Raw genomic sequence first — 25,300 nt, forward strand, 5'->3', positions numbered from 1 at the left:
AGACTTCTCCTAAGACCAAAGACAATAGCAAAGCAAAACGGTGGAGTCTACTCTAGAAGACCCTATACTCCACCTTTTTGACTCAGTGGACTAGATGGTGCAGGTGTTCTGGATATAGGGATGTTTTCTAGGCCACTCAACCAATGAATGCAATAATAATGTTATTTTTGTTTGTATCTGTATTATGACAAATCTTTCTAAATAAAGCATACTAAAAAAACAAACAAAAAAAACAAAAAACAAAGCTTACAAAAGAAAATATTGACACTTTAATTTTATTTCAAATATATATATTTTTAGATAATTAAAATAGGATGATGTGGCAGATTTTAAAGTAAAGTGCTTGACTTTAATACATAACACAGTAAAATCATTATTCCTGGAATTTATTTAAGTGGTGAAAATGGAGCAGGAATCAGCAGTTTATTCTTCTGAGAGTCCAGGAATTGTACACTTTCTCTCACTAGAATTAAAAAGAAAAATTAAAAATTAAGTCATACAACTTACAATGCTAGAGACATGTCATTTGAATACAATGGTTTTGATCCTAGAGACATGGGGGTCCATTTATCATTGTGCGGATAGACATGATCCGCTAAAGCAAACCATGTCCGCCGCACATCGATAAATGCCGACAGCATACGCTGTTGGCATTTATCATTGCACCAGCAGTTCTTGTGAACTGCTGATGCAACGCCACCCCCTGCAGATTCAGGGCCAATTGGCCGACAGCAGGGGCTGTCAATCAACCCAATCGTATTGGATTGGGTTGATTTTCGGCGATGTCTGCCCGCGCCTCATAAAAAAAAGTTAAAAAAAATAGCACAAGGTATTTTCAGTTAACCAAAAGCATTTGTTGCAGCATGCATACATATATATATATATATATATATATATATATATATATATATATATATATAAAAAGAAATGTAATAACTTTGTGCTAGATGAGTATATTAATGATTCAGTCCATTATCTTTCTATGCTTATGCAGAAAAACAACTTTCAGTTTTGAATTTTATAATAGTATAGTCATTTAGTTAACAAATGCATGACAGCAGCCAAATCAAATATAGTGGTGTCTTCCCCAAGATGCCTTGTGTAGAAATGATAGTAGAAAGTAGGTGATCAGCGCTATTCTCAATGAACTTCTAATATTGGTTGCAAACACTATGTGTATATACCAGTAAAACCAAAAGAATATGGGGGCTTCAGCTTTGCCTTCAGTGAATCTACTTACTCAGGCGTACCTCAAATCGATAAGAGGCAAGTAGCCACTTGTATATAATAATATACATATTTCCAAATGAAAGACTTCAGATTATGTTTTGAACAAAATCAGTTGCATTTTCAGATATAAAATTGCCTTGCAATAGATTATCAATTAATGTGAATCATAGCTTATGCCCTGCAAAAAGGCTTTACCAAAACAAATAAAAGCATTTCTTTCATGATGGAGATGAAGAATCATCACACATAGGAACACATTCCAGAGCTTTCCTACACCCGTTCTCACCAACAATTCTCTGTTACTCTTTGTTATACATATGAGAAAGCAGAGTAGGAAAACTAGAAAACAGGAAAGGACCAAAGCAGGGCAAATGAAGTGCAAAACAGGACCTGTCACTAAATGAAGATAATATTTAACAGCTTCTACCATTATGAAAAAAAAATGGTAGAATCATATTATGGTTAGAATCCACAACTCATCACATGTGGGATCCAATAGCCAAGCAGGGGATTGCACAAGACCACAAGAATTTGGACGGGGGATAAGAAGTTAAGGCAGGTATGTTATTAAATTTGGCACAACCTGCAGAGCCTTCCTGCCAAAGCCCCCCTCAGTTGAGACATAAAATATCAAAATGACATAACTGAAAAGAAAATGTAAAAGAAGACCATGTAGCAGCTTCTGGGCAATAGAAGCATAATTTTGAAAGGTCCAAGAAGTAGCCACTGCTCTAGATGAAAGAGTAGCAATATGCTCAGGAGTGGACTTGCCTGCCCTCACATAGGCTTTTATGACCAAAGCCTTTTGCCAGGCTGCTAAAGCATTCACTGCAGCTATACGAATCTTGCATGGTTCAGAACAGTGAACAAAGACGGTAGAAAAAAGTATATCAAAGACTTAGTTGCTTAGATAAAATTCAATATCCCAAACAACAAGACTGGGTAGAAGCATTCTAAGGAGCTGGACTCAAAGAACATAATATTTCCTGATTAATAATGTCAGTGAGTACTACCTTTGCAAGAAAGGAATAGTTAACTATGAGAACAGCCTTATCCTCATGAAAAATCAGTAAATTATGCTTACTAGAGAGCAGAAAGTTCAGAAACAAGGAAAGTCAAAATAAATGGCTGGCAGAAAGAGAAACATACAGTTCAAGAGTTGAAGATCCAGACCATCCAAAAAGGGGAATCACAGGTCTTATGAAAGGTTTAATACAGATCAGAACCTAAACAAAAGTCTAAATTATCAGAGTTTTTAGCAACCTTCTTATGAAACAGTGCAGACAGGACAGAATTATGACCTTTCAGAGATGTGGCAAACAAACTTTTCTTCAAAATCTCATGGATGAACTCCAGAATTCTAGGAATGTGAAACAATTTCCAACAAATTTCCTAGCTGCACACCATGCCAGATGCTCTCCAAACATTAAGGAAGATACATCTGAATAAAGTAGTGGCATATTTTGGCCTAGGCAAACAAGGCACTTGCCTAGGGCAGCAGACTGGAGGGGGGCAGCACATTTTTATGGCTATATTTGTAAGAAGCTTATTTTAGAAGGATTAAACAAGTATATAATGGGAGATTTTTCTCAAGGAGCTTACATTCAAGGGGGGTATAATGAGAGTGCCCATGTAGCTTACAGTTTAGAGGTAACTGAACATTTTATTTATTTAGCTAGATATGCCCTTTAGTTCTGTTGACTTTCATTCATGTTACTCCATGAGCAAAAAATATCATAGCCAAAAAAGTCCTAAAACCTGGGGGGGGGGGGGGGCAGCAGAATTTTGAGTGCCTAGGGCAGCACAAAACCTAAATATGCCACTGGAATATAGTCCAGATATCTTGAAGAAAGGGCCTTGGGACAAAAAGTCTCTTCTTAGAGGAAGATGCCACGGAGGGAAAGAGGACATCTTAACTAGGTCTGTAAGGTCAAGCCAGAACAAATCAGAATCATTAAAGCGGATGTAACTTACCTCCTTTTGTGATGCAATCAGGCATTCAAGGACCAAGGCACTACTAAGTAATGCACACACAAAAAAAACACCTGAGGGTCAGGAGAACTGGCATAAGAGTGGGTAAGCTTGAAGTCCAAATGAAAAGCCATAAAGCATTCCTGAGAGCCTCACAATCAAACCTCCTGATTTGAAGATTACCGTCTAGTTTGGCCAATAATAGAAGGCCCTCTGAACAATAGAAAGGTGAGTCTGACAACAATCCAGGGGGTGCCTTGTCAGCTGATGCAGGGAGAGAATCTGAAACATTGTGATCTCCATTCCAAGAAGAGGATTGCATTTTAGATTGCACCCTGCACTCTTTATTTAAAGTCAGCATCATGGACAATGAGTCTATTATATACCCCATAAAGGAGATTTGAGTAGTTGGGACAGTTATGTAACAGCTATGTCTTTGTAGCAGAGACAGTACAGTATGAGCCATTATCAACAAAGCTCCAACACTGTTGTGAACACTATGGGGCAGTGGGGAGGTCCAAAAGTCAAAGCCACAAACTGGCAATGCCTGTCTAGAGAGGCAAACCTTAAGGAACTTCATACAATTCCTGTGAATCAGGATGTGCAGCTAGACATTCTTTGGTCATATTAGGTTAGGCCTTAGAAATAAAATAGTGTGAATAGTTTCCATTGTGAAGTTTGGTAACTTAAGAAAATTTTAAGACCCAGGATGAAATAAAATGGTCCTTTTTAAGTATGAAGAACATGTTTGAGTAAAATCCCTGACCCCCCTCACCCAAGGGAGCTGGAACAATAACCTCTTTCCCTTCTAGATCTGCAACACATGAGAGGAAGGCCTGTACTTTGATTGGATCTCAGGAAACACAAGACAATATAAATCTCTCTCAGGGAGGCCTAGATTGAAAATCTGATTCTGTATCCTTAGGTACCAGCTCAGATTCAGGGATTCAAAATGGAGTGTGCCAAACCTCCCAAAAAAGTCACAATATGATACCCTGGAAGTGAATCCCGACAGGGGGACATACCTTCAAGATGACTTGTAAGAAAAAGTTGATGTATTGGCCTGCTTGTTCTTTAGACCAGGATGAGCTTGGACTCCAGGAAGTTTTGCGGGTTCTGCAGCTTGAGTGGTGGAAAAGGCCTTTTAAAATCGGTAGTACCGATTTCTTTATTTTTTCTTTTTTTTTTTCATCTTGTGGCAAAGACACACCCTTACCCCAAGTAACTGTGTATATAATAGCATCCAAACCAGGCCCCAAAAAGATTGTAACATGAAAGTGCAAAGAGAGTGACCTGTTTGCAGAGACAATACCCACAGACTAAGACTTTAGCTATAAGGCAGGCTTAGATAGAACAGCAGCATGTTTTTGCATTAAAGGGAACCATTTCTACTGCCTCATCACAATAAAGCTGTAAGCAACATCAGCCTTAATTAAATCCTGATTCTCTTTAAAGGATCCTTCTCCATTTGCAGCCTTAGAAAGTTATTGCGCCACCCAGACTTGGCAGCAGTCAAGCTACCATACTTGCAACTTTAACAGCATTGCGAAACAAAATAAAAAGCTTGCCAGCTTAAAAGGAATGTCTATTGAAACACTCAAGTTTCCTAACTACTGGGTCTTGAAGCCGTTGCTATCCTCAAAGGGAATAGTAGTCCTCCTGGCTAAAGTAGAGATAGCTCAATTCATCTTAGGGACCGTCTCCCATACCTCTAGATTTGAAGACTGGCAAAGGAAAGCATAGCCTTAAATTAACGTCCCCTTAGCAAGGCATGTGCATGCACTTACCTGAAATTAAAGGACAGCTCTTTATACTGAGCAATTGAATCCTCAGCAGAACAGTCAGAGTCCATCATTCCCTTCTTATGTGAAGGGGAGCTAGACAAGTTACTATATAGGTGACACCGGAGAAAACCCGCACGTGACAAGATATAACTTCAACGGCAAGCACACACCTGTGATTTGCGGGAGAAGGCAGGTCAGCCATAGCAGAATGTATATACTGTTTACATTAGGATATAGCTCAACAGAGCCCAATGAGAGTCCAGACTGAGAAGCAGCAAACCAGTGGCATCTCTGAGAGAAAAGTAATGCAGAGATCCCCTGTTTAGGATTAGACTAATGCTCAACACATAAAACTCGCAACTTAAACGGAGAAAATACATACACAGATTTGCAGAGTATGTATAAAATATGAGGGGCTTTCATAATCAGTAGATCTGACCTCACACCTAGTTGAGGGTCCAGAGATGTAAGCTGCACTAGACTCCTTATAAATAAGCAAGCACAAAGTGTGAACACAAGTATAGCACAATATGCACGACTCAGTGTAAAAAAAATTCAGACGAGGCAGAAAAACAAAATAACTTGAACACTATCAACTAAAGCCATCTTTCATTATGCATCACATTATATACAGCAATTTCAAATATATAGCAATAAAGTGCACTGAAAAGCAGCAGTATGCTCTTACCACCCCAAAAAAACTGCTCAAGAAAAAGATTTCTAGAAGTTAAGATGGCCACCAACATCACGAAAAAGTGGATTACCCATAATGCAGTGCATACTACAAGATTTCCTGTGCTTTCTTAACCCCTTTTTGACTTGCTGGTAAAGTCCTGGGATTTGGGAAAATAAAACTCCTGAAAAAGGTAAAATTAACTGAGCCTACTTTGTGGGAGACAGTGAGTGACCCTTGGTATGGTTGAGTACCTTTAAATGCTTAAAGACACAGTACATTCTTTTCTGTCAAAGTGCTTAAAACAGTGTTTAAAAGCTTTTAGGTCATGGAGACACTAAGTCTAGATGCTCAGGGAATACCCAATGGGCCATGGAAGGTGAAAGCAGTTCTTACCTGCAGCACCTTACTTGCATTGCAGTAGTCTGCATTCAGTACAACATCCCATCAGTGGTATTATTAGTGTTTAAAGGACCAGTAAACCTAGCAAATAATGTCATATTTCTGCACTTAGTGCAGAATTATACAACATTAGCTTAGAGCCTGGTTTCTAAAGCAAATAGTTAGATATTTAGCAAAGAAAACAGAACGCCACTCCTGGGTCTACTGAGTGGGTCTGTTTTCTTCTCCTAAGCGCATCTGGGTACGCTGTCTAACCACAGCCGGCCCGATCACACTATTAAACTCAATGTAGCTCACTCCCGCTACCAGACCAGAGCGGGAGTGAGCGACATCGATTTTAATAGCACGATCTGGCGCGCTGTAACTAGACATCGTGCTCGCGATGCACTTAGCAGGAGAAAACAGACCCGCTCAGTAGAGCCAGGAGCAGCGTTCTGTGGTCTTTGCTAAATATCTAACAGTTTGCTTTAGAAACCTGGTGCTAAGCTAATGTTATATAATTCTGCACTATGTGCAGAATTATATAACATTATTTGCTAGGTTTACTGGCCCTTTACTATTAGTTTTATTTTCTCTTTTTCCCAGTACCCCAGATCGAAAGGGCCCTTGCTAACCAATCACAAATTAATACATACTGTATATATAGAATTTGAGCATTGAAGGGGATATGAAACCCCCAAAAAATATTTTTTGATTCAGAGGGAGCGTATAATTTTTTTTAAAAAAGTTTCCAACTTACATATATTATGAATTTTGTTTCCTTTCCCTGGTATTCTTTGTTGAAGAGATACATACGAATGTTGTAGAAAGGGAAAGTAGATGGGGGAGGAGAATGGCACTACAGAAAGATGACCCTATCTTCATCTTATATTAACACTTCAAGTCAAAAAAGGGGTAGGGTGCTGTACAGTAAGTGATTATGAACAGGGGTGAAGGCGTGAGCCTACTGGAAAAGGGTGTACATATTAGCACTCCTCATCTGAGATAGTCTTTATTCCAAAAGTCAAAAAATGTGTCGGAATCAATACCGACAAATAGGCATATAGGACACAAAAAAATTCCCCTTGTGGGGGAACAATAAAGGGTTAAAACTTTATTAGTTTAATTAACCCCTTAACGACCGAGGACGTGCAGGGTACGTCCTCAAAAAAAAGGCAGTTAACGCCTGAGGACGTACCCTGCACGTCCTCGGTGTGGAAAGCAGCTGGAAGCGATCCTGCTCGCTTCCAGCTGCTTTCCAGTTATTGCAGTGATGCCTCGATATGGAGGCATCCTGCAATAACGCTAGATGGCCATCCGATGCAGAGAGAGCCACTCCGTGGCCCTCTCTGCACCGGACATCGATGGCCGGTATCGTTGGTGGGTGGGAGCCGACTTGGGAGGCGGGTGGGCGGCCATCGATGGGCCGGGTAATGTAGAGGGGGGCGGGATCGGGGGCAGGGCCGATGGGGGCGCGTGCACGGGGCGGGAGCGGGTGGGAACGCTACACTACAGAAAATCAAAGTGTGAAAAGTTTGAGAAAAGGGTATGTTAATTTAAAAAAATATATAAATCGAATGTTTCTTGGAGGGCGTGGGGGGTTGGTCTTTGGTGGGGCAGGGAGCTACACTACAGAAAAGGGGAAAAATTAAAAAATATAAGCAATTTTATTTTAAACTGGGTACTGGCAGACAGCTGCCAGTACCCAAGATGGCGGCCATTAAGACAGGGGGAGAGTTAGAGAGCTGTTTGGTGGGGGATCAGTCAGGTTGGGGGCTAAAGGGGGGTCCTACAGAGCAGCATATGTAAATATGCCTTTTCTTTAAAAAAAAAATATAGCCCAAATATAGCTTTTATTTTAGTACTGGCAGAGTTTCTGCCAGTACTTAAGATGGCGGGGACAATTGTGGGGTGGGGGAGGGAAGAGAGCTGTTTGGGAGGGATCAGGGGGTCTGATGTTTCAGGTGGGAGGCTAAGCTCTACACTAAAGCTAAAATTAACCCTGCAAGCTCCCTACAAGCTACCTAATTAACCCCTTCACTGCTAGCCATAATACGTGTGATGCGCATTTAGCGGCCTAAGTACCAAAAAGCAACGCCAAAGCCATATGTGTCTGCTATTTCTGAACAAAGGGGATCACAGAGAAAAATTTACAACCATTTATGCCATAATTGCACAAGCTGTTTGTAAATAATTTCAGTGAGAAACAAAAAGTTTGTGAAAAAGGGAACTTTTTTTTTTATTTGATCGCATTTGGCGGTGAAATGGTGGCATGTAATATACCAAAATGGGCCTAGATCAATACTTTGGGTTGTCTGCTACACTAGACTAAAGCTAAAATTAACCCTACAAGCTCCCTACAAGCTCCCTAATTAACCCCTGCACTGCTGGGCATAATACACGTGTGGTGCGCAGCGGCATTTAGCGGCCTTCTAATTACCAAAAAGCAATGCCAAAGCCATATATGTCTGCTATTTTTGAACAAAGGGGATCCCAGAGAAAATTTTACAACCATTTATGCCATAATTGCACAAGCTGTTTGTAAATAATTTCAGTGAGAAACCGAAAGTTTGTGAAAAAGTGAACGATTTTTTGTATTTGATCGCATTTGGCGGTGAAATGGTGGCATGAAATATACCAAAATTGGCCTAGATCAATACTTTGGGATGTCTTCTAAAAAAAAATATATACATGTCAAGGGATATTCAGGGATTCCTGAAAGATATCAGTGTCCCAATGTAACTAGCGCTAATCTTGAATAAAATGGTTTGGAAATAGCAAAGTGCTACTTGTATTTATGGCCCTATAACTTGTAAAAAAAGCAAAGAACATGTAAATATTGGGTATTTCTAAACTCAGGACAAAATTTAGAAAATATTTAGCATGGGTGTTTTTTGGTGGTTGTAGATGTGTAACAGATTTTGGGGGTCAAAGTTAGAAAAAGTGTGTTTTTTCCACTTTTTTCTCATATTTTATAATTTTTTTTATAATAAATTATAAGATATGATGAAAATAATGGTATCTTTGGAAAGTCCATTTAATGGCGAGAAAAACGGTATATAATATGTGTGGGTACAGTAATTGAGCAAGAGGAAAATTACAGCTAAACACAAACACCGCAAAAATGTAAAAATAGCCTTGGTCCGAAACGGACAGAAAATGGAAAAGTGCTCTGGTCACTAAGGGGTTAAAATGGGAACACACACAAATTAAAAACAAAGTGGAAAACAAGAAGAGTTTCAAAGATAGAAAAATCTCCAGGCCAGTGGGATGGATTATACTGCCCTTCTGGTTACTATAGTAATAACTGGAATGAGATATCACAGGTAATTGATAGAGTTAGTCACTCAGAAAGGGGGCAAATAAGTGATAACTGAAGTCAAAGGCATTTACATTATATGGTGTCAAGGGATATTATCAGACCGTTTGTTATCAGAAAATATTTATATCCTTTCAAAAGTATAATTCCAGCACATGAGTGTATTTAATACAATATGATATCATATAGCATAGTTAAAATGGTTAGGAAAAACTGATTCAGTTGGGAATACTGTATTGCCTTAAATGTGGCTAATACAATGTATTGTTTACCTAGAATTTTGTGTTATAATAACAAAAATATTGTGTTACCATGCTACTAGGCTCTTATATTAACTTTGTATTAGGATAAATTAACACTCTGGTGTGCTTTAAGATCAAAAAGTATACACTAAGGTAACTAGTGATCTCTACAGTATAATTACTTTATCATATAATGGTATAATCGGTAAGATAACTAGTAAAGTGAAGTTATCATTACCATCTGAGTTACTATTGTGTTGCCTTGTTGCAAGGTACAGGTCTAGTTTATTTTACTAAATTGCGTGGAAATAAACAGCGTTAAACTGCGCTGATGTTATAGCAAAGATAACAAGTTACTTTAAATTAAATAAAAATTTAGTGCTTCAAAAAAAAAAAAAAACAACAAAGAAACACCTACTGAAAGTTAGAGATTTGTAGCTTAAAACCTTCTTAGTATAGTAATATTGGTGCCAAATTGGCATAAAGCTAAAATAAGCCAGAAAGTGTAATAGCTTAGGTATAGTAACAAAACGATATTACCAACAATTATAGATTGTGTCTCAAATGAAAGTTATTTCAGTAACAATACTTGTGTTCTACGTTGTGTTGAAATCACTTTCAAATCAAACTTGGTCCAACAGGTGAAACAGACACCCTCCTAATGTCTGGGGTTTAAACTTCAAACATTCATTATAAAGTGGTACTTGTACCACTGAGCATGGGGTTGAAGTATTTCAAAGGGGGAGATGTCTATGATATAATACAATATCAAAATGATATTGCCAACAATTATTAACCATATCTCAGATGGAGTTAATTCAATTTGTTTTAAGTAACTATGTAATGCAATCCAACCTTATTCTTTTGGTATAATATGATATCTAAGTGCTATTGATAACTGGTCAAGTTAGTCTCTCAACATGTTTATGTACCAAACAGCCGATTATATAGAGTAAGTCGACAGGTAAATATCACTACTGCATATCTTATTGTGAGTAGGGAAACCTAAGCTTCAAGTTATGATAGTCGCACCACCAAGTTACCAAAATAAAGTGCTTTTATTGAGCCAAATACCAAAAAATTAGCAACGTTTCGGACAAATGTCCTTAATCATGCATAGTTAAACAGACACTGATTCCATTCTTAAATACCTAAACAAGTCCCACCTTCCAAGTTAATTAAACCACCTGTGTACAACAGGTACAATACCTTTACCAAATACTACCACCTAGTGGTCATATAAAAAATCACAAGTATATATTTTTTCTAAAACATCAAAGAATTTACACATAGCCAAAATATATATATAAGCAGTGCAAACATATATGAAATGCATGATATATCCCCAGATCAAAACTTCATTGTATAATTTACATCATATATTCAAATGATAAAACATGTATTACCAATATTGACAAAAAATATTTATAGGAAAATTGACCAGTCTAGTTCTTTGTTCATGCCACCTGGAAACAACGTACCTAGCTCATAAATCCAAAATGCTTCACGTTTTTTTTTAAAGTTTGACACGATCACCCCCCCCTCCTAGGATGTTTAACCTGCTCAATTATTTCCTGAGAATTCTCCGAAGACATTGGCACATTTTGAGCACCTGTAATCCGGGTGTTCAAGAATTTAAAATTCCCCCAATGCCTACTTTCAAAAGGGGCAAAAATTTAAAAGATGTTTTGGTAAGGGCAGATATTGGTCCGTCTAAGGGTCCTGCCCAAACATATATTGGTAAGAAGAACTTGGGTAGTTTTCCCTGTTCAGGGTGTTCAAATTGTAATAGTTTAATTAAAAGGCCAACCTTTAGTCATCCAAGTACAGGTAAAAAATATTCCATCAAAGGGCACTACACCTGTAATACTGACTTTGTGGTTTATTTAATTAAATGCCCATGTGGGCTGGGGTACGTGGGGGAGACCTCACGTTGTGTACGTGAACGCATTGTCCAGCACAAAAGTAGCATTAGGACTAAGAAAATTGATGCCCCAGTAGCCCATCATTTCTTGTCAGCAGGCCATAACCTTAGTCAATTAAGGTTCCAAATAATTGAGCAGGTTAAACATCCTAGGAGGGGGGGTGATCGTGTCAAACTTTAAAAAAAACGTGAAGCGTTTTGGATTTATGAGCTAGGTATGTTGTTTCCAGGTGGCATGAACAAAGAACTAGACTGGTCAATTTTCCTATAAATATTTTGTGTCAATATTGGTAATACATGATTTATCATTTGAATATATGATGTTAATTATACAATGAAGTTTTGATCTGGGGATATATCATGCATTTCATATATGTTTGCACTGCTTATATATATATTTTGGCTATGTGTAAATTCTTTGATGTTTTAGAAAAAATATATACTTGTGATTTTTTTATATGACCACTAGGTGGTAGTATTTGGTAAAGGTATTGTACCTGTTGTACACAGGTGGTTTAATTAACTTGGAAGGTGGGACTTGTTTAGGTATTTAAGAATGGAATCAGTGTCTGTTTAACTATGCATGATTAAGGACATTTGTCCGAAACGTTGCTGATTTTTTGGTATTTGGCTCAATAAAAGCACTTTATTTTGGTAACTTGGTGGTGCGACTATCATTTTTTGTTACCTTTACCAGGGGTATTGTGCAGTGCCCCTTAGTTTGCACACTGTGTGAATCCCAGGTGCTGGATCTTTGGAACTTTTTAAGCTTCAAGTTATCCTCAGTCCCACTGAGCCCCAAATGTTATATTACTGATTCAAAACAACATTGTTCCACTATAAATTTAAAAGAGGATCCCAAAATCCCCAGGCAAACTCCCTAACATGTTTCGCAAACAAATGCTTTATCAAAGGTGGAGCCGCCGCTAGATAGTTCCCTGTTTAAAAGGGAGGACATGTAATCATTGGTGGAGCTGAGTCGTCATAAGTTGTTATGGAAACTTAGATAGTTTACAAACAAAACGGAGCGTGTATGTTTGTGACAAAGGATTAAGAAAATTAAGAAAAACATGAAATGACAGAAGACGATTAATTAAGGCAATGAATGTATATAAACTGGGCATAGACCACACACGTATACTAATACAAATAAAAACCCTCCTTTGTCGATTTAACTGGAAGGGAATCAGATCAGAAAATAATGAATGTGGGTTGCACCTGTATATTGTTTTAATTTGAAACATAAATTAGAGAAAATCTAGAAGAGAGAAATAATCAAAATATTAGAGTAAGATGGAAGTGTAACTATTACCAAATATATATATATATATATATATATATATAATGTAATTAAATTGTGACATAAAAGACTATTTATTTGGAGTGACAAAACAATACTATTACTTAATGCCATAGATTGAAAATTCATTTTGGCATATCTGAATATGTCAAAGGATAAAACGGTGAAATGTGACACTATAGTGCAGGGGTGGGTAAGAGGTAGATCGCGATCTACCAGTGGACCGCGAGTGAATTTTGAGGTGACCGCCTGGAAGATTTTAAGTCGGCATAATAAGAGAAACATTTCTCACACATCTAGATTAAGAGTGAAGAGCCTCGCCACCGTAGATGTATGAGAAATGTTTCTCTTATGCAGACTTTTGAAATCGGCTATGAGTCTATGACGGCTGTAGCTGAACTCTTCATGCGCCAGGCTGAGATGCTGCTTGGTTTCCCTGGGTTTGGCAGTTCAAGGTCCTGCTCTGTCTGATATTCTGCTGCTACTTTCTAGTTCTCTCCTCTGTTATTTGTCACCAGGCTATGCTGGGTGAATGGTCTGGTGTTGTTTTTTTCCAGGGTCTGTTACTCCCCCTCAGGTTCTTTTACTTACTCTTTACCAGGCTTTGATGCTGCTCTCTGATACTTTCTCAGACACACTAATATTAGCTATACTTTGTGCTAGTTTCTGAAGCTTTCTGTCCCCAGAATTAATTGTCACCAAATTGTGCAGGTCAGTGCTGTTGCTGCTATACCAGTCTCTGGTTGCTGTGTAAGGCGGTACAGAGCCTGCAGGTCCTGCCGCTGTCACTGTCCCAACTATTTACAGTAGTCTTCAGCTAGTAGCGGACGGATGGAGAGCAGCCAACAGAACCTGACATGGCGTCCAGCCAATAAAATTACTTTGTAGAATGAGTCTGTCTATGATTGGCTGAGAATAGTTCATTGTCATCATTGTACCTGAGCTGTGGGGTTCCAATGTATTCCAGGCTTGACTACTCCGCTAGCCCTATACTCAAGTCATCTTGATTGTGAGACTACTTATTCATACGCAGGCACGGTACACAGATAAGGTTGCTTGATGGTCCCAGCGTCACATAGAGAGAGCTCTCGCGTGGCTGTATTATTATTCAAGAGCACGGCCGATTTTTAAAGCTGTATTTGTGGCAAAAATAACATTTTCAGCCAGCAGGTCCTATTTGAGGCAAAAATACAATTTTCAGCCAGCAGTTCCCATCTGTGCCAAAAATACAATTTTCAGCCAGCAACTGGTGTTTTTTTTGTTTTTTTTTAGTTAGGTGACCACGTCACTTGGAATAAAATTAGAGGTAGCCCTTGCCTTACAAAAGTCTGCCCACCCCTGCTATAGTGAATACTACAACAAAATAGAGAATAGTGTGTGCCTAGAAGCTATTCCAGAGTAGAAATATAAAACTTATAGAGATAAGCTTTGATCCAATATTAATGTGATTGGGGTGTGATCCTGTATGTGTCATAATTGTGCTAGATTTATAAAAAAAATTCTATATAAATAATAAGAGCCAAACAACGTGTAGCCAAATTGCTAATAAATATAATTAGGGTGGTATTTTACTGTGAGTATGGAGAATGTATATCTGCATAACTCTAAGTGAATGCTACTTGGTGCAAAGTGCATCTAAAAAATTGAGAAACAAGAAAAAAGAAAATTAAAATGAATGGGGGAATTGTTGCCCTAGTGAAAAGTCGTGAAAGAAAGGAACAGGGAGGGAAAGGGGTCTTTCTTTGAAGTACCAATAGAAAAAACAAGTGTATTGTGTGTATATATATATATATATATATATATATATATATATATTTATATTAAAACGTGACAATACAAGAAATATAGGTTGATAAAACAGAGAGAATAAAGAAAAGCTCTATTAAGACTATTACTAGTAAACCCCTTCTATGAATTGCTTTTTAAACGTTTTTTTATACCAATATGTTTTAAATTATTACTGTCGATATACATTGTTGTTTTTGTGCATCAGAATCTATTACGGATTATTCCACAGTTTAGAAATTACCCTATACATTCAAAGGGTTGCTTTAAATTATGGCACGTTAATATGATAATTAATATCTCTTCAATCCAGGAAAGCATAGAAAGTGTTTTGTTCGTTCATGCCATGTGGGTGAACGGTGTTTAATCTATAAATCCACTTGCACTCTGCCCTCAATAGAGCCTGCTCTAAATTGCTCCCCTCTGGTTCCCAGAGAGACTTTTTCCAGTCCCATACATTTCAGGCTGGAGGGGTTTGATTGGTGGGAGTTTAGAAAGTAGAAAGCTACTGTAGGTATAGTTTTTTCTTCTTCTTTATCCTTTTTAGAGTTCTTGGTATTCCTTATGTGCTCTTGCAGTCGTGTTCTGAGTCTTCTACTCATCATCCCGACATACATCAAGTTACATCCACATCTCAGTACATATATTACACCCTCTTTGGTGCAACTTATGCATTTGATAATTTTGTGCCACTAACCAAATTTGTCCGTAATTTTCTTTGTTTTGTACATGTAGCAGCAGGTAGAACAAGTACCACAGGGAAAGGAGCCTTGGTTGTCATTGCTTTACGCAGTCTGTAATGGCTACTGGCTAGAATGTCTTTCAAATGGTTAGATCTTCTATATCCCACTGATATGGAGTCCCCCAGTATGGTTTTCAAATCAGCATCAGATTGCAGTACTTTCCAATGTTCATTGAGAATATTCAAAATTTGATGAATTTGAGAATTATATGTCAATATTAATCTCGTTGGGTTTTCTGCCGAAGTCTCAAGTTTTTGTATTAGCCACATTTAAAGGGATAGTAACCCAAAATAAAACTTTGCATATCTTAAAACATTATATCATGGTTTTTAAATAAGCAAATCTTTACAGTTTACCTGTAAATTGCTGCTGAAATAATCGATTCTGCCAAACGCATCTTTTTTTCCCTAATTATATTGACAAATTGCCGAGTTCTACCTAGGTAGAACAGTAATGGTGTCCTGCATGTGCATTAGCAACCTCTTTAGACAACGCATGCGCATAGCTCACTCCTCCAGTCAGCTGCTGCGTCATTAAGCCCTTGCCGGTGTAGTGTCGAAATCTGCTACCCAACGGAATGTGCGACCGTGACGTCACCACATTCCTCAGCGCACACGTGACTGGTTGACCACCAATCACCTGCTAGAGACACCTCCTTTGTTACGGTCGCACATTCGGTCGGGTCACCTGACTCGCACTACTGACACTAAGCGACCTACGCATTGAAGGCATCCGAGTGCTAACATTGATCCAGGTGGGAAAATTATACAAGCAAAGGAGCTTCACTATTGCATTGTGCTCTTTTATTCTCCTAAAGCAACTTATCGCTAAAGCACTACACCGGAGAGTGAAGATGTCGCTTGTGTATGAGCATGACATAAAGGCCTATTGTCTCTGCAAAAGGCTCATTCTCGCCATCTTCATTACACTCATTTTCTGTATATTTTATTTACACCCTTCCCTATCTTCAGCTTCTATTGGGCAGCCCTCAATATTAGATATTTCTATTTGAATCTCTCTGCATATTCACTTTCTGGGTTCATGTTCTCCGTCTCTACTACACACATCTACTTTCTCGTGTCGCCTTCTCCCCTTGCACTCCGTCACCAGGCAGCTCTCTGTGCTATAGGTCTTTATGCTCTAAAGGGGGTAATCAAACATGGCATGGTGTCAGTTGCTTCTCCATTGCGCATCCAAATGCCCATAATTAAGACTACGCATGTGAACAACTGCTTCATTAACATTCAAATACATGCATCGGCTCTGTCGCACGATTGGCTAAAAGATTTCTATGTAAGAGCAGTGAACCCAGCCCTCTATTAGGGGCAGTCTCAGGAGCCGTGTTACACAGAAATGAGAATATAAATGTTATAATTATGCAAACTTCGTTACTAAGAACAAGTACGTTTTTTTAAAAGTGTATGAGTTGAACTTTCTGATTGTGTATTTTTTATTTCTGGAAAAATGCAAAGAGTTCTAACCCGTTAAGGCAATACAGTATTCCCAATGGAATCAGTGTTTCCTAACCATTCTAACTATACTATATGATATCATATTGTATTAAATACACTCATGTGCTGGAATTATACATATTTTCTGATAACAAACGGTCTGATAATATCCCTTGACACCATATAATGTAAATGCCTTTGACTTCAGTTATCACTTATTTACCCCCCTTTCTGAGTGACTAACTCTTACAATTACCTGTGATATCTCATTCCAGTTATTACTATAGTAACCAGAAGGGCAGTATAATCCATCCCACTGGCCTGGAGATTTTTCTGTCTTTGAAACTCATCTTGTTTTCCACTTTGCTTTTAATGTGTGTGTGTTCCCATTTTAATTAAACTAATAAAGTTTTGATTTTTAACCCTTTATTGTTCCCCCACAAGGGGAATTTTGTGTGTCCTATGTGCCTATTTGTCGGTATTGATTCCGACACATTTTTTGACTTTTGGAATAAAGGCTATCTCAGATGAGGAGTGCTTTTCCAGTAGGCTCTCGCCTTCACCCCTGTTCTTACATAGGAATGTGTCTGCAGCACTATAGTGCAGGAAATAGTCCTACCATCTAGTGTTCTTGTAAAAGGAAAACATTCTTGTAAAGCTGCTGCCATATAGTGCTCCAGACACGTGCACACATCCCTGCTTTTGAACAAAAGATACCAATAGAACAAAGAAATTTGATAATAGAAGTACATTAAAAAGGTTTATTTTTTTTAAATTGCATGCTTTAGCTGAATCATGAAAGAAAAAAATTGTGTTTCATCTCCTTTTAAATTTTTTTTGCAATTAAAAAATAAAAAAAAAAGATTGCGGAAGCCAGCCCTATTCTCTTCCCTTAAAAAAAAAAGGGAAATTGTACACTAGATTTTTCTTTGCATAAATGTTTTGTAGATGATCCATTTATTTAGCCAATCTGGTACGGTTTTTGTAAAAATCTATAGTTTTGCTTATTTTTTTTTTAAGAATATTGTGCTGATTTTCAGACTCCTAACCAAGTCCCACAGATACAGATGTATATACACGTTTACAGATTCCCGACGGCTCCCGTTCTTGTTCTCTGTCTTTTCATATGCAGGGAGGGGGGAGAGGGGAGTGCTCTTCTTGTTTTCCCAGCCTCTTTCAGTGGCTGTCCCAGACTAACCTTATCAACAGTGCTAAACTGGGAGCTTCTAAGTAAGTTTTAAAAGGTTTTATACTTGACGTTTATATCAGTATCTGCATATTCTTCTTTATAGTAGTGTGTATTACATGCAGTTATATGAAAATTGGTGTATATTGTCCCTTTAAGGTGTTTTTGAAATAGGAATATATATATATATATATATATATATATATATTGAAATTACCAGTGGTCCACTAGTCCTGGACGACTTAGGAAAACGTCAAATTTCTAAGTCGTCCGCTGACATTTCTATCTATAACATTGAGTGGATTAGTAACCTTTTCCCTCTGGGTGGGAAGGAAGGAAAGACAGACAGGCAATCATTTACCAGGAAACACCGCCTGAAGGACCTTCCTTCCAAAAACACATCAAAATGAAAAAGTATTGGAAAGTATGAAAACAGCATCAAGCTGCAACCTTGAATTGTGCTCTATTGAAACCTCCTTCTTGAAACCAAAGAAGTAGACACAGAACAAGTTCAATGAGCAGTAATACAAAAGACGATGACGGTCCCACCTCCAAGTAAGCTACGAGAATCAAACTTTTCAAATAAGAGGCAACTGTAACTGGCACTTACAATAACCGTAAAACGCAACAAGTGAGAAGATTGTCCAAAATTCTTTGTAGCCCTTAAATAAGAAAAAATGAACGCCCTGACTATATGCATATTTATCAATAATCTCACAGTAGATCATTTTGGGATAGGCGCAAGGAAAAAAAAACCCCACTAGTTCCTGGATAATTTTCACTGAAAAAAACACTTTAGGTAGGAAACCAGCCAAAGTTTGTGAAACTGCATCGTGTTGATGAAACACCAGATACTGAAGAATGTGGGAGAGAGTCAAGATTTACAAATTCTCCTAGCTGAAGAAAATTGCTAACAAAACAACACCTTCCAAGACAGAGACTTAAAAACCATGAATGCATAGGATCTAAAGAAAGACATTGTAAGCCTCTCAGAGCCAGATTCAAACTCCATGGAGAAGAGATAGGTTTGATAACAGATTTGATTCTAACCGAAGCCTGAATAAATACCTAGATAACCGGTAGACGAGAAAACTTCCTGCGTGACAAATCCCAGTGCTGAAATGTGACCCTTTAAAGGGCTGACCAATGGACCCTGCCATGCTTCCTCGATCAAAACACTAGGAAAGATACACTTTCCAAACCTTCTGCTAAAAACCTTACAGTAACAGGCATACCAGTCTGAAAGAGTCACTATAACAGATTTAGAAAAAAACAATCTGAGGAACAACTAAACATTCATCCCCCAAGCAGATGCACCAGATCTGCAAACCACCTCCTGATGTCAAGCGTGAGCTATTAGAATTGCAAAGATTTGTTCTTGCTTGAATCAAGCAAATACCCATGGAAAAACACAATTGGTGCATAACAAAACTAATAATAATAAAAAATCAATTCCGTCTGAGGAATACTCAAGCTTGGCTCAAATCTGCGAGATTGATCTCCTGGCATCTTGTCTAATCCACAATCTCCTTGACAGAGCCCCAAACTGCACCAACAGATTGTACATTTCCCCAGTGAAGTGTCTGATTAATAAGGACTAATTTGAGAAGAGGCCAAGTCTGAGGGAATCTGAACATCGCACAGAGTTCCAAAATATTTATGGATAGCTTTGCCTCCTGAGACAACCAAAACTCCCAGAGACCTTCGACCACCCCAGACTGCCTCCCAACCTGCCATCTGTGGATAGCATGATCCATAAAGGATGTAGGAGAAATCATCCCCTGAAAGCACTGTAACGGAAAATATCCACCAAGTGAGAGACTAACTAACGGGACAGAAAGCATTCACTGGAACAGACTGGAGAAATCTCAATTCCACTACTGGCACATGTATATTTGCAGATGATGCAACTGAAACCTTGCAAAATGCATAGCATCAGATGCTGTCACCATCAGACCCACTAGCCCAATACACAGACCTACGGTAACTGAGATAGGGGTTGTAAATTCCAACAAGCTAATTGTAATGTGAGCAGGTTTTGGACTGTCATGAACAGCTTCATGGAGACCGAATCTAGGACTATCCCCAAAAGGGACACCCTTGTAAATTAATTGAATGAACTCTCAGACAACTATAGTCACCAGCTATAAACTACAAAAGGAACCAGAGTAGTTTTTCTGTATAGGTAGAGCTAAAGTTAAACAGAAGCTTGGAATAAAAAAACTTCTCCTTTCTGTCCCAGGGACATAAATACTCCCATGACCTCCAGATCCTGCACACATTGAAGGGACGCCTCCCGTTCATCTGATCTCTTTGATACATGAGGCAAAAGGAACCTCTTAAGGAGACCTAGACAAAAAACTTGTCCTCTACCCAGAAAAATGATTTCCAGAACCCCAGGATAACGACCAGACCTTTTGAAAAAAAAAAGGAATCAGTCTACATGCAGTTTTAGAGTTGGAGATAGACCTTTTTTATTTGCTTGGACATATTCCAGACTGGATTAGGTTCTAGGAATATTGAGAAGAATCTGATTTTTTTTAAAAAAATAAAACCAGATATCTGAACTGGGTTAATAGCTACAAAGTAGGAACCTCACCAGGAACTTAAAGAAAAACCATGCTTACGTTTACGCTTACTTGAAGGCGGCATAACCGCCATAATCTCAGAATAGTGGACTTGAAATAATTTATAAAAGTAGTATGCACTGATGAGGAAAAATAACAATAGCAAATTGAAAGCTGCAAAGTTGAGCAGAATGACAGACAGTAACTATTATGCCATTTCAGCATCAGATTGTAGGCAGAACAAAGTCCATGGATCTACCCTTTAATGGATCTTATCTAGCAGTCTGTTCCACAGTATTCCTTAAGAAAATGCAAACTAAAATATGCTAACCCTAGTGAGTACTGAACCAGTACAGCATATATAACAGTAGCTCAATGCTCTGGTATATCCTTTAATATACTCTAACAAAGAGTTATACAATTGTATGACTAGGGATAACAATAGAAACAACAAGAAAAATACTGTAGTATTGGCTCCCAAGTAAAAGTATACCAATGCACAGTAAGGTATAAAAGTAGTACAAGATATTCGATACTTTAGTATCTTTTCACAAGTAAAGGTGAAAAGGTACTACATTATCCCACAGCAATAAATAATAGTAGTACAAGCTTTGTAAAATACTGTAGTATCCACTCACAAGTAAAGGTATACTATTGCACGGCAATAAAGGACAGCAGTATCAGATAAGGAAAACACTGTAGTATCCTCTCCTAAGTAAAGATAGAACAGTAGCACCAGGTATGGAAGATACTGTAATGTCCGCTCACAAGTAAATGTATACCTTTGCATAGCAATGAATAAAAAAGAATAAATGGGACTAGGATTGAAAACTCATGATCTTGGAGATATAACAATATAGGTAGAACACAATATAGCATGCAATTAGGTTCTATTGAACATAGAAGGGAGAGTCACAGTAGAAGGGGAAATGAAAAAGCAGAAAGTATTATTAAAGGAGCTTTTCACAGAAACACTTGTGAGCAGAACTCCTGAGAGATTTAGATGGCACAGCCAGTACTCTCCTATGTCCCTCTCTTCCAGGAACTATCCATTAAAGGATTTTTTGGGGGGATAAATAACCCTGTAATTCTTCAATAAATCCTGAACACCTCTATCCTTGCCTACTCCATGACGAGGCAAAGAAATACTGGGAGGGAAAGGGAAGTAGGAGAGATACTTAAAGCTTTGTTGTAGGGTGTTTTTGCCTTCTCCCTTTGGCCAGGAGATGAATTCCCACAAATAAGGGCTATCACCACCTTAGGGGAAAATAATAATAATAATAATATATATATCCATTAATCTAGTCTTTTGGAATAATGGTAAAAGAAAGCCAAGGCAGGAGTATGGGACGTAATCCTTGGTGAAGTTTATACGCATTAAATTTTACCAGTCTCAGCTTGGGTAAACTACAAATAGTAAAAGAAAAACCTTCTACTGTAAAAAATAATAAAATATGTAATTGTGTAGCTTACTTACATATCCAGTTCAATCAGTAGACTTGTTTTCCAGTAAATTTTGTGAATTGCAGTTTGGTGAGCCAAGATAAGCAATGGCAAATGGAATTTGAATACATTGTTGTACATTTTGACCGGTGTAGAAATGAACTAGAAAAAGTATGTAGATAACTTGGGTGGCAGCGCAGTTAGTACTTCAATTCACAATTGCCACAATCAAACAATATTAAGAGAGACATTACACTCAAACTTTTAATTAGCCATAAAATGGTCAATTATGTGTAGTAAAGAACTATCAGTATTTATTTTGCCTGCTTTTCCCATAATATAAATTTAGAGAGGTTGGAGTGGATCCAACAGGATTCAATACTCTAATCCCACAACCTTCTATACAGTGATTTTGTATGCTGATCTTTTTTCAATGTAAAGCTTAGATTGCTGATATGTCCTATGCATTTATAACTAATTCTTTAACACTTTAAGTGCTAAGTAATTTCCAACCATGTGCTGAGCTGTTTCAGAGTTTTTAGATGCTGCTCATATTTAATCCCTGCTATAGGACATTTTTTTTCAGTGAGAAACAAAAATATATCAACAGAATGTGCGTATGTGTTTTTTATTCTAAACTCAATAATCAAAAGTAAGAAAGGGTTATCCTTACATAAATAAGGGTCTTTTGGTATAGTTCTGCAATTTTGATCTGCACATAGGAGCTCCCATGAGCCTCTATGCAAATAAATGAACATTTATTCACACCAGGTAATCATTATTATCACCCTGCTGTTAAAACTTATATAGTGGAGGGGATTCTGGGCGTTAAAACAAAGGGTCGTGGGGGATTCTTGGCCTTTATGATGGCCATTTAAAATAGCTTGAAATTACCCTTCAAACAGTGGGTCTTCATAGTCTCTAGGACTAAGGGGAGCTAAGATTTAGGGGATAAATAATTACCCCCTCATCCAGCTCCCATAAGTCCTGTGCAGTTGCCCTGCACTTATGGGTTTCCAGGGCATGGCCAAAGTCAGATGACTGATGGCCACTGTAGAATCTTCTAGGACTTCTTCTGCAACCAAGTCTTGTTGGAATTAGTGGTATGCTTGGGATCATTTTCCTGTTGGACGGTCCAATGACGTCCGAGCTTCAGCTTCCTCACAGACGGCATGACGTTTTCTCCTAGGATTTCGTGATACTTCAATGAATCCATCTTGCCTTCCACACGTTGCAGGTTTCCAGTGCCAGAGGATACAAAGCAGCTCCAGAGCATCACCGTACCACCACCATGCTTAAATGTAGGCAGAGTGTGCTTGAGACAACACCTGTTTTGCATGTTTGTGCTGTTGTGAGGGATTCTATTCAGGGGGTTGAATAATTTTGAAACTGCTGAATTGATTAAAAGTTGCATTTTCAGTTGCATTTGGGGAAACCACTAGAAGCATTCATTGTGTTGAGCTATTTCATTTGTTTTTGTTTGATTTGTTCTTTGCAAATAGCTGAAAGTCTGTACATTTTGACAAACCTGATTTGCAATGTAGAACACATTTTTTTTTTATCATAGATATTTCCCCAAATATATATTATGCTGCACCACTTGTGCTTTTTTATGGAAATGCTTCAGAAGATATACAGAGGCATATTGTTATGGTATGACACACACCACATTGTTAAAGGGACATTAAACCCCAAAAAAATATCTTTCATCTTTCAGATAGAAAATACAATTTTAAACAACATTCCAATTTACTTCTATTATCTAATTTGCTTCATTCTTTAGATATCTTTTGTTAAAGTAATAACAGTGCACATAGGTAAACCAATCACATGAGGCATCTATGTGCAGCCACCAATCAGAAGCTACTGAGCCTATCTAGATATGCTTTTCAGGAAAGAATAATCAAGATAATGAAGCAAATTAGATAATAGAAGTAAATTAGAAATTTGTTTAAAATGGTATTCTCCGTCTGAATCATGAAAGAAAAAATGTGGGTTTAATGTCCCTTTAAGCTACATCTGCACTGCACATTTTGTATTAAAAATCTCTATGACTGAACTTACCAGCTGCTACCACCCTGGCATCTTCATGAGCCAAATGTCTGCCAGCTGCTCGGATGTCTGGGTTTTCATTCCACCAAAGTACATGGGCTTTAAAAGCAAACAATGAAAGAATGACTTCACAAAAGTTTCATTTGTAATCAAGTGTATAAATTAATAAGTAATGATTCGGGTTAGCTGTTCATGTAGCATTTAGATTTTCTTCCACTCACAAAGAAATCCCATATGAAATAATTTATTAACCTTTTAAGATAAAGGTGGCAAAGCTCAGTGTCTAAACTGAGCCCCTTTGTAACTAGGAAAATAATTCACGGTTTAAAAAGGGATCGTAAAGTCAGAAATTAAAACTTGCATGATTCTGATATCACTTTAAATTTAACTCTATTTTCTAATTTACTTTGTTCTCTTGATACCATTTGTTGAAAAATAATGTATACATATTCTACACTACTTGGAGCTAGATGGAGATTGGTGGCTACACACATTTGTCTCTTGTCGTTGGCTGACCCGTTGTGCTAAGCTAGCTCTTAGTAGTGCATTGCTGCTTGAGAGGACTTTAAGTATGTGTTTAATCCCTTTACAGCAGAAAAAGCATATAGTTTATATATATATATATATGCGCAATAGTACAATAATAAAATGCTATAACATATTAGAGCATTTTCCATCACTTTAAAGGGACAGTCAAGTCCAAAAAAAAAACACAGGGAATGTAATTTTAAACAACTTTCAAATTTACTTTTATCACCAATTTTGCTTTGTTCTCGTTGTATTCTTAGTTGAAAGCTAATTCTAGGAGGTTCATATGCTAATTTCTTAGACATTAAAGACTGCCTCTAATCTGAATGCATTTTTTTTTATTTGAATGCATTTTGACCACTAGAGGGCATTAGTTAATGTGTTTCATATAGATAACATTGAGCGCATGTCTGTCAAAAGAACTGAAATAAGGGGGCAGTTTGCAGAGGCTTAGATACAAGGTAATCACAGAGGTAAAAAATGTATTTCTACAACAGTGTTGATTATGCAAAACTGGGAAATGGGTAATAAAGGTATTATCTTTCTTTTTAAACAACAAAAATTCTGGTGTTGACTGTCCCTTTAATCTGGCAATCCTATCATGTAACAACTCTTAGGTATAACATAACATTCAGTGAAAGGTTTGTCAGAAAATGTTCGTCGCCTGTCTGTGAGTAGTCTGGAGATTATTATGTATCATTTGTGCGCTCTCAGTTATAAT

At 37.7% G+C, this 25,300-nt stretch overlaps 1 protein-coding gene across 1 annotated transcript in view; it reads right to left on the bottom strand.

Annotated features, from left to right (window-relative positions):
- Nucleotides 1-259: 259 nt before the first annotated feature.
- NIPSNAP3A (nipsnap homolog 3A) overlaps nucleotides 260-25,300 on the bottom strand; it is a 62,228-nt gene continuing 37,187 nt past the window's right edge. Inside the window, exons 5-6 of the mRNA XM_053702626.1 lie at nucleotides 24,064-24,150; nucleotides 260-463 (exon numbers count right to left, since the gene is read on the bottom strand). Coding sequence (XP_053558601.1) covers nucleotides 387-463; nucleotides 24,064-24,150 — 164 coding nt within the window. The 3' untranslated portion in view covers nucleotides 260-386. The remainder of the gene's footprint in view (nucleotides 464-24,063; nucleotides 24,151-25,300) is intronic.

Source organism: Bombina bombina, chromosome 2 (genome assembly GCF_027579735.1).
Source record: "Bombina bombina isolate aBomBom1 chromosome 2, aBomBom1.pri, whole genome shotgun sequence".
Classification (NCBI taxonomy): domain Eukaryota; kingdom Metazoa; phylum Chordata; class Amphibia; order Anura; family Bombinatoridae; genus Bombina; species Bombina bombina.